General features: G+C 43.5%; 1 protein-coding gene across 1 annotated transcript in view; it reads right to left on the bottom strand.

Moving 5' to 3' along the window:
* Positions 1-5283: 5283 nt before the first annotated feature.
* LOC110336378 (pregnancy-specific glycoprotein 22-like) overlaps positions 5284-10971 on the bottom strand; it is a 6910-nt gene continuing 1222 nt past the window's right edge. Inside the window, exons 2-5 of the mRNA XM_021218889.1 lie at positions 10610-10957; positions 8038-8397; positions 6433-6792; positions 5284-5558 (exon numbers count right to left, since the gene is read on the bottom strand). Coding sequence (XP_021074548.1) covers positions 5284-5558; positions 6433-6792; positions 8038-8397; positions 10610-10957 — 1343 coding nt within the window. The remainder of the gene's footprint in view (positions 5559-6432; positions 6793-8037; positions 8398-10609; positions 10958-10971) is intronic.

Raw genomic sequence — 10971 nt, 5'->3', positions numbered from 1 at the left:
GATGAGAGAGAATAATATGATTCCTAGTGATATTCTGTTCGTAGGTACTCATAGATCATTTCCTTATCCAGTCATCATCAAAGAGGCTTCCTCTGGCAGCAGATGGGACAGAACAAATGCAGAGACCCACAGCCAGACATTATAACATAGAGACATATTAATGGGATGTATTCATCAAATCTGTCTCTTCAGAGCTCAGGGAAGAAGAGGTAGAATGTAAGAGCCAGAGGTGATAGATGACACCAGGAGAACATGGCCCACAGAGTCAACTAATGAAGTCACATATCAACTCACCGATTGAGTCAGCATGGACAGCCTACACAGGTCTGCACAAGCTCCTCTGTAAGTGTATTTTAGCTATTAGCCTAACATAGCTATAAGAATCCTGACTGTAATAAAAGTGGGTCTCTGACTCTTCTATCTGCTCTTGGAACTCTTTTCCTCCTGTTGAGTTGCAGTGTCCAACGTCAATATCATAGCTTTTCCATCATCTTATTGTTCTTTATTTTGCCATGTTTTGTTATTATCTCATAGAGGCCTATTTTTTACTAAAGGGAGACATAAAGGGAGTGGATCCTCAGGGGAGGGGCTGTGGGGAAGAACAGGGTGGAGTTGAAGGAGGGCAAACTATAAACAGTATAGGATACATTGTATGAGAAAAGAATCTATTTTTCAGAGGCCAGCCTGCCACCACACCACATGGTGCAGCTGTAGATACCCAGCAGGCCACCCACATCTATCCACATGGTACAGGTGGGGGAAGACACTCAGAGGCCTTCCTGCTGCTTTACCTGCCTGCAGCAGGAGTCACTGTGATATGCAAGTATGTGACAGAGAGATGAACAGGAAAAAGAAGCAGAATAATATGAGCTGTGTGAAGAGACTTGGAACTGGAAATATGAGAGTGGGGAACAAGAGGCTGATGTGGTTTTGCCTAGCCTGGCACCTAAGTCCATGGTGAAGACCTAGTGATGCCACTGAGGGCCACATCTGGGTCCATAGACATACAGCACCAGGGATCTGTGTTGGTGTCTGTGGCTCATGTTACCACTAAGGACATGAGGATGTCCCCAGTCTGGGCTGGTGCCTTGGACTATGTTGATGCCCAAGAACTGTGCAGATCTGGTTCCATCCCTCAGTGGTCACAGCACTGAGGAGAGTTTGACTTGTACCTTACCTGAGCAGTGCAGTAGAGCTTGCCCTGGTGGCAGGGATGCAGGTGAGCTGGCCCTGCCACTCATTTACCATGCACAGGTGCCTTGAACAAGACCAATGACCCATTGCAATGAACATTTCCAAGTAAATATGTGTGGACAAAAGGGTGTACTGTGGGACACTATCACACACTACAGATTCCAAAACAAGAGGTTTTTTATGTTTTGTTTGGGGTTATTATTATTATTATTATTATTATTATTAATTTATTATCTTTGAGGAGGAGGATGCAAGAGCAGATATTAGGAGACAGATAAGTGGGATTTGGGTACATGGTGTGTAATTCACAAAGAATTAACAAGATGTTTTTTAAAATTAAAAAAATCTATTTTCAATAAAAGGAAAAGGTGGTTCTTCAAAGTGATAATGGCACTGTCAATCTTTAATTAGATTAACTTTGTTTTTAAAAGGTTGACACTAACACTAAAGGTGAAAATTGAGACCTAGCTTTCCACTTTTCAAGATACTAAAATTTTCATGTTCACACTGACAGGCTTGCATGAAGGACACAAATTCCTAGAAGCCCAGAACCTACAGGTAGAAGCAGGAAGAAACACAAAATGGATTCCATGAATAATTCATAAAACTAAATCAATAAAGACATTTGACAAATACGAACAGCCTTTAATGACGAAAACAGCCAAATTAAGGATAGAAGACTCTGCCAGTGCAGTAAGGACGCATATGAATACCCAGAACCAACTCATTACTCAGTGGGGACACCTGACAGCTTTCCAAACTCTAAGACCAGTATCAACACAAGGAAGCTGCTGAGGTCCCTTCTATTCAGTATTCTCTTAGACATACTGGACAAAACAATTAGGCAACACAAGGAAATCAAAAGTGTCCAATTAGCTGCCTATAAAATACATCTGCACACACATGAAGTTATTTTTTAAAAATCCTAAAGATTCTACAGAACTTTCTGGAAATAAAAAACAAATACAACCTCATGAACTATACTTCTGTGAACTAATATTGCCCACAATCAGATTTCCTCTTTTGCCACATACATAGAGAGGCCAAGTAACAAGGATACTCAAGGGGTGACCCATGGATCTGCCCAGGAAGGGAAATAGAATAGACTGTGTGGGTAGATCAGAACAGGGGGAATGAGGTAAAGAGGGGGATAGAGGGAGGGAGAGACAAAGTACCAGAAGAAAGGAGTGGAATCGGGGGGCATTTCAGGAGCAATGTGGAAACCTAGTATACTGGAAACTCCAAAAAACTTTGAAAAAGACCCTAGAGAAGATGATTAGTAATGAGGATTATGGAGCCTGAACTGGCCATCTCCTTTAACCAGGCAATGTTTCCAGGAGTGGGACTGGGACATCAAACCAGAAACAAAACCTTTGACCCACAAACTGTCCTGACTGCAAAAATGTGTGGGTAATGGTAACAGAGAAATTTGGCGAGTAGACAAGCAATGACTGGTCCAGCTTAAGGCCAAACCATGAGAAGGAGCCAATGTCTGACACAGCCTAGATGGCTAGGAACCAGAGACTAAACAGCCGAAAGATTCAGGATATAAATAAACTGGAATGAAAAAAATAATGAAATGATTATTAATATTATTCTTTTGTAGTCATAGATTGGTCCTCAGTCTAATGGTCATCAGAGAGGTATCATCTAGACACTATGGGAGCAGAAGCAGACACACAGATAATATTTGAAGGAGTGTGACAACCCCACAGAAGAAAAGGAGGAGGAGTCGTAGGAAACAGAGTGTTCAAGGACACCAGAAAAGCATTCTCCCAGAACCAACTAAACAGGGCTTATCGGGGCTAACAGAGACTGAGTTAATAGTCACATACTCTGGATAGTTTGGAGTTTGGTACTCTGCATGTATGTTATGGTTATATAGCTAGGAGTTCTTGTGAGAATCCTATCAATGGGAGTGGGGGGTGTCTTTGACTCTTCTACCTTTTCTTGGACCCTTTTCCTCTTTTTAAGTTACCTCACCCAGCCCTGATATGAGGCTCTGTGCCTAGTTATGCTGTGTTTGGTTGATATCCTTGAAGGGCTTGTTCTTTTTGTTGAAGGGAAATGAAAAAAGAATGGATCTGAGGGAAGGGTTTGTAGGGGAGGATGGGAGGAAGAGAAATGTCACACGAATCACTTAGACACCGTGATTTCGCATAGCCAAGCTGCAATCCCGGCGAAAGCTGTGTGATATTTACTGGGAAAAGTCTTGTATGACAAGGCTGTCTAAGATGGAACTCGCTGTGAGACTCTTTGGCCGGAGAGATCTGAGCTGAATATTCTCATGGCAAACTTTGCCTGTGTGACTCTTCTCTGACCTGTTCCTTTACTTACGAGATGTCCTTGATAGCTAGAGGTGCGAGCATCCAGGTGTGAGGGTTCACTAGGAGTTCATTCTTTGAACTACAGCACTGGCCATGATTGCCTTTCAGACGATACCCTGCTTTGCTTTTGATTAATTATACATTTATCACTTAAATACATTGAAATAATAACCTCCCAACAATATATATAGTCATATGGCTACAAATGTGTGGGTAAAGAGGGTTTTGACACTCTGGCATGAAAAGCATCAGTTACCAGTTTTAAAGTGTGCCTGAAGACTCTCAGTAAAAGAAAGTTAGGTGATAAGGATCACAGATGGATAGTCATCAATGGAGTTTAGACACAGGGACCTTAACTGAATGTTCCCGCAAACTTTTAAACCTCTAAAAGTTTATCTTTAATTATAGATGTTCTGATTAAGAGATGTGATGCTCTGTACCTGTTCTCCAAAGTTTTTGCCTAATTGATTTTGTATTTCCCTGTGCCAGAAAACTTAGTCATTCTTAGTAATCACTTCTATGGATATGATTGCCAGTTTTTCTGCATAAAAATGCCTGCCTTTGAACAGTAAAACGCATTCAGCCGCATATAGCTCTACTGTGTGTCTGTCTGTCATTTCGCACCGCGACCAGTGCCTTCCTGCATACCAAAAGACCCTGCTTCCCCCATGGGTGTGTGTTTCGACTGAGTCGGTCCGTGGCAGAGAAAAGCATGGTAGAAGTGCAATGGATAAAAGGAGAACAAAAAAGAAAGAAAGATATTAACAGGAAAAAGAATCATGCAAGGTTCCACTGTGAATGCTACTCTCAGAATAGAGACCACAGAATCAGGATTTGTTGGGGCCCAAAAGCCCCTGGCATCTCAGCCTCCATCTTGTCCCTGAGCCATCATCTTTTAATTAATACTCTTATATTTCTTCTACTATCTTGCTTCTGTTGACTTGGGACATTTTACGATAGGGGCTTTCCGGACATTTTACAATGGGACATTCCTTTGATATCAATGTGCTACCAAGTGATAACACTGTTTTGGCCTGCGACCTGAGCAAATACCATTTGTGGTTTTCAGCTTTATAAGCCCTGTTTCCCAAGAGTAAATGAGACCTGAACAAGATACCTTTGTCTTGTCTCCTTCCCTCACATCTCCTGATCCCAATTTGTTGCTGTTGCTCCCTTCCCTGAGACCCCTGTTGCTTAAGTCCTGCAGGTTCAGGCAAGGATTTACACCATGGATTTTATATCTGTGCATCAATCAAGCTGAGGGTCAAAACTATGTAGAAGACAGTTATGTCCACAATTAGACATTGCATTCCCTTCTTCTGTCACTCTCCCTCACTTCACTGAATGTCTGAATGGTCTATAGGAACCACTAATGTTAGCTGAATTAGTTAAACATGGAATTATTTTAGCATATAAAGGATACATTTATCACAGCAGACTCAAAGCATCCAAGGTTTGGGGGCTCCTGAAATACGGTCTTATGGGTTTGGATGGTTAGCTATATATTTAATCCACAACCTAAGTTGTTGATGACTTTGTGATCATGTTTGCTGTATTGCGTCTGTGCTTTGCTTTGGAAACAGAGTCTCACTTTAAATCCTGCCTTGTTCTTATACACATGTGTATCCCAGGATCACAGGCATGTCTCACCATGCTGGCTGCACCTGAGTAGTGAATGATCATTTTCACCACATAACTTTGCTCCATCAATAAAAACATGCCACCATTCTAGGGTAGGATGAGAGGAGGAGTCGCTTACTCATCATGGCCACCTGACAGGGAGACTGGCCTTTGCATCACCATTTCGGTTGGTGACCACACACTGGTACTTTCCAGCATCTTCACTTCTGACATTATCTATTCGAAGTCCACACTTTGCAGGGGACAGTGTTATCCTTTCTGTAGGCTGCAGATTGTGGCTATTGAAGAACCAAAGGATGGATATTGCACTGTCTGGTGTAACACAGGTGAAGGTCACAGATCTGTGTGCATTGACTGTGGTGTCAGTGATTCGCACAAAGGGTTGCGTCACAGGCTCTGTGAAAAAAAAACAAAGGATGGTCCAAGTGACAATAATCCTTCAGAGAGCTCCACCAGCCCCCTTTAGTGAATACTTTTAAAAAGCCTCCAAGGGAGAGAAGTTTGAGCTGTAACTATAGATATATCTTGTACTTTTGCTCAAACACTGTTGGCCTGTATGTATGACTCTGATTCAACCACTGTGTTTCCTATGTCTAAGTTTCCATATAACAAAACACATAATAAATGATCACTGCTGTACCTCGGAGTTAAGCTCAGGTGTGAGCAATGGCCTAAACTTGGGATGGAGGAACTGCTCAAATTGACAGTGTATATTACTTTTTGACTGCAAAAAAGAATTATCTAGGCTAGACTCATGACATGTAGTTGGCTTCTGTCCTGGCACCTGTCCAGTGAGACTCTATGGGAGCTAGACAGTCAGTAAAGCCTTGTTACCTGCCAGTTCTGAAAGGAAGTCAACACCGAGCATTAACATAATGTTCCCCAATGTGACCTAGACTCCAGCCAGAGGCAAAAGTTTTGAGCCAGGGTTTCCTGGTACTCTCTGTGAAGACCCCATAGCTCCCTCATCCAGTGCCTGCCTGATTCACACAAGGTCTCTCTTAGGGCCATGTGCATGGTGAGAACCCCAAGAGTCTGCACTGAGGCTGACGCCCTCATGCTGAGTTATCCCACCCACATTCTTCTCTGTGGAGGTAGAGAATGCTGAGGGATTCTGATTGACTGTAGTTTGTCTACACAAAGTATGTCCTACAGAAAGTAGAAGCAATGCAGCAGGGGAGAGGACAGGCACAACCCAATCCTGACAGTCCAGTGTATTAAGTAGGATAAGTCATACCTAGCAACCAGAAGCCATTGAGAGTCACTTAACTGTTTACATAAAACTGCACGTGTGCTTTTTCAACTGTGTAGTTTACATTTAAAGTTTCTAGTGTGTACATTCCTGCATCTTCCTCAGTGACGTTCTGGAGCATCAGGGATCCGCTGGCATACACCATATCTCTTCCTCTGTATGCATCCCCCCAGGTGGTGATATTCCAGATTACACGGTATTCTACAATTTTAAAGGCTGGGACCCTATACATCGAGTTGTACCATGTAAAGGATATCAGCTCTTCTGGCAGGTTATGGACACGGAGAAGAACACTTTCTCCTTCAGCAACATATCGAGGCACGGCTTCAACCACAAGTTTGGAAGAGGTGCTATGGTTACAACACTGAAAATTGGTGTCTGGAAGGGAAAAGACAAAAAGTTGTCACATACAGACCGCTATGTTTGGTGCAAAGATGGTGGTCTCTGTCCTGAGTAGATGGATTTTTTAACTCAGCCTAGAGACTCAAGTATGGATGTATCTATACCACTTAATGAAAGCGAGCAACATGTCCTCCTCCACTCCCTCAGTGCCCCTGAAAGCATCATTTCCTCTACATAGAGGTGTGTCCACGGCTGCTTCCTCACTGCACTTACTCAGACACTGCACATACTCATGCACAGTCAGGTTTGAGATGAAGCCCTGAATTCTGCAGGTCCCAGATTTTTACTTCTCTCTCTCTCTCTCTCTCTCTCTCTCTCTCTCTCTCTCTCTCTCTCTCTCTCTCTCTCCTTGTTTGTTTTTTTAGTTTTTCTCTCTGGATCCAGGTAAGCCCTGACTTCACCTTCTATGTGTTGTTGCTGCTTTTGCTGGCAGTCCACTGGATTGGAGTTGAGTGAGGGCCTGGAACAACCTGATCTTCGGGGCAGGCTCAGATCTTGGAAAACATTGGGGTGTTAGGGTACCCAGTTTTATGTCAACTGGACACAATGTAGAGTCCTTTTGAAAGACAAGGCCTCTGTTGAAAATGTCACCAACACATTAGCCTGTGGGCAAGCCTGTATTATATTTTTAATTAGGGATTGATGGGGGACTGTCTAGACCACTGCAAGCAGTTCCACTATGAGTCTACAAGTCCTGAGTCATATAAGAGCAGAATGAGCAAGCCATAATGAGAAAGCCAGTAAGCAGCACTCCTCCATGGTCTCTGCACCAGTTTCTGGATTTTATTTATGACAATCTCAATTTGGAGCTAATAAATATTGCAGTTTGACATAGACAGCCAAAAAACATCGTTGCCTATCAGCTTTAAGAGGAACTAAGAGTAAAGGACTGCAAATATGGTCCAGGGGGTCAATTTAGTCTAGCCCTCGAAAGATGACAAGGTGTGAGCTCTCTGGTTTAGAGCCCCAAGAGACTAGGAAGAGCCTGACATCTTAGACTGAGTTACCATCAAGGTCTTTCTTGATGCATGTGGACTCAGAAGATGGAGTCTGATCTATGGCCATTTGTCTCTGGCTGTAAAAGACATGTTTGTCTGGCACTAAGTGCTCAAACCTGAACATGGGGACACAGTGCAGATAGAAGTGAGACTCAGACCAGACATGGCAGTCCTGTGTGTCTAAGCCCCACCCAGCAGTGAAGGATCCCAGGAAATCACTTACTGTTAACTTGGATTTCTACATGTGCTTCTTCACTCTTCATATCTGTACCCAGTACTCGTAGGGTGTACAGTCCAGCATCCTTTTGAGTGACATTTTCAATCAGCAGGGATCCATCACTATCCAGCTTCTCTCTACCGCTGTATGCAGGCCCAAACACACTTGACTTCCTGCCTATTATGTATCGGCCAATCTCAAGGTGCCTGTGCACGGTCATCCCTTTGAACCATGCAAAGCCTTGAAGATTCTCTGGGATATTGTGGACATGTAGAATAACATATTGCCCTTCAGTAACAATGGAGGGGAATGATTCAATACTGGGCTGGGAAGAGGTGACCAAGCGCCCACAGTCCCAAAGGAAGACTAGAAGGAAAGAGAGAGAGGCAATAAATTGGTACCATCAGTTTTTTTGTGAGATGAGACACCATTCTAAGCAGGTATGTTCATTACTGACCCTAGCTATGTGTCTCCCCATCCAACTCTGTGTCCATGCACTTGTATGTTTCATAGTTTGTTGCTCTCTCTTCAGGTGTCAGAACGGCCCTGGCTCACTGCTCTCAGATCCCTGCTACATTCAATGTAGACTGGTATTGGCATGATGCTCCCCATCTCTTCCCCTACAGACCCTGAGATTTTACTCTCTGACTTCTTAGTGGTGGTAGTAAAGTTCTTGTTCTTGTTGTTGCTGCTGCTGCTGCTGCTACTGTTGTTATTGTTTGCTTCCTCTTGTAGTTCCAGAAAACATCCAGCTTTCTTTACTGATCTATTTTAGACTGGGACATCATAAGAACCATGATTTGTCTTATATTTTTAAAAAAATATTACCTAAAAAAAATTTAGCTACCTGTGAACAATAAATAAGGAATGAATGAATGAATGTGCAGGACCTTGTGGCCATGAATTCCCTTAAGAAAATCATAGACTCGATAAATCATTGCATTTGCTTTGGTTTTTACAATTATTTACAAATTATATTTTGTATGAGATTGAATACAAGGACTACTTCAGTATGGGTGGGTGCAGAACACAGAACTTAGGTGGAGTTCAGAAGTCTTCTGCTCATTGGTCTCTGCTTATCAGAATATGAAACAAATGTATATATTCATTCAAAAATGTCACTGATCAACACCACCTTGGTTTCTTATTTGGGATGTCAGAGCTGAGAACAACAGTCCAGAATACTGAGGCCATGCTGATTAACATGGGTAAGAACAACCTCTCCCTCTCCCTCTCCCTAATTTTTTCATTCGTTAAGATCCTCCTGCTACTGCTGCTGCTGCTAAGCCTCTGGCCCCCTGTGTCTTCTCCACTCTAAGCCCTGAGACTCCTCTCAGCTACTTCTGCCTCTCAGGGGACTCCAGACAGTAGATGAGTTCTCCCCTCTCACCTGTGAGCATGAGCCCCTGAAAGGTGGTAAGCCCTTTGCAGAGGGTACAAAAGATGCCTGCCTGGTCTCTGTGGCAAGATCTGTCTTTCTGTGGCACATATGCTCCAGCACAGCTCCCCAGTTCTCTTTGGCTTCCACTCTCTGATCTGAGCCTCCTCCCTCAAGCAGGATCATCTCCAAGAGTCACACGGTCTGATGGTGTTGCTCTATAGAAACACTGTTCTGTCCCCTCCACTCTTGGGGTTGAGCCATGTCCCTCTCCCCTCCTTTTGTTTCAGTTATCCACAACACAGAGTGAGCACCAAGACTGATGACCATCCCTGCGGTCTGAGATAATAGAAGATGACACTGAGGCTTATCTCTGCTGTATCCTGACCTTGGTCAGTCATCTCCAGAAAGGGAAACTCTGCACAATTGTGTGACACAGCAACTGGGCTATGCACTCCATCTTCCCCGTGTTCTTGATGCACTGGAAAGATGGAATTTGACAGGGATGCCTGTGAGATTTCAAAGGGACAAGCTGAATACTGTGTGGGAAAGGGGACACATCTATTCTCATGGGAGTCATCAGTCAGAGTTATGACCCAGGACAAAGGCCCAGGATGTGTCAGGAGTCTCATATCCTGGGTGTGCTGGTGGAGGTGACCTGAGTCCTGGAGAAAAGCTGAGCTCTTTCATCCCATACAAGATTTCAAGAGAATTCTCCCAATCCCTGTACTTGCTTGACTGTGTGGTGGGTCTGCCTATGAGCTCCCTGGTATTTCTGAGAGGCCTTGGGCCTCTGTCTAATGGATTCTCTGTGGCTATCCTATATTTCCCAAAGGAAATACATCAAAGAAGTAATTGGACATGACCCCTTGGCAGTGTAGCAGACAAATTAAGCAGACAGCAGATCTGAGAATGAATTGACAGTGACTTCCATGTTGATAGAACTGTGGGTGGATCCCTGCTTCTAGGTAAATTCCTGGTTCAGGCAAATATTTTTCTGGGTGTTGATTTGTGTCCTGATGTTGCAAGTACTGACCACTAGGGGAACTGGAGTTTATGTCTGGGGAGCTGTCCCCAGCTTAGTCTATTCCCATTTGCCTGTGGAAAGAATTCCCTGAGCTAGGCCAGGCCTGTCACTTATCTGTATCTCTAGTCGAAAGAAACCCACCCAACACCCCGAGTTCACAAAGAATCACTTACGGTTCACATGGAGGAATGTGGATGTTGTTGATACAGTTTCTGCATGTTTATTGAAGGTACGTAGGGTGTAATAACCTCTGTCCTTCTGGGTGGTATTGTGGATCATCAGAGATCCATTGCTGTACAATGTCTCTTTGTCACTGTGTATATGTATGTCGGAGGTCACTGCATACAGTGCAATTCCACGTTTCCTATTTGTCCTCCCTTTAAACCAGGCAAAGGCTGTAAGATTCCCTGGCAGATTATTGACAAGGAAAAGAACATCTTCTCCTTCAACCACTTGGGGTGGCAATAATTCAATGGTGACTTTGGAAGTGGTAGACAGGTAACAGCAGGTTAAAAGGGAGGCTAAAGGGAAAAGA

Source organism: Mus pahari, chromosome 19 (genome assembly GCF_900095145.1).
Source record: "Mus pahari chromosome 19, PAHARI_EIJ_v1.1, whole genome shotgun sequence".
Taxonomy (NCBI): domain Eukaryota; kingdom Metazoa; phylum Chordata; class Mammalia; order Rodentia; family Muridae; genus Mus; species Mus pahari.
This window is presented reverse-complemented; position numbering and strand designations above follow the sequence as displayed.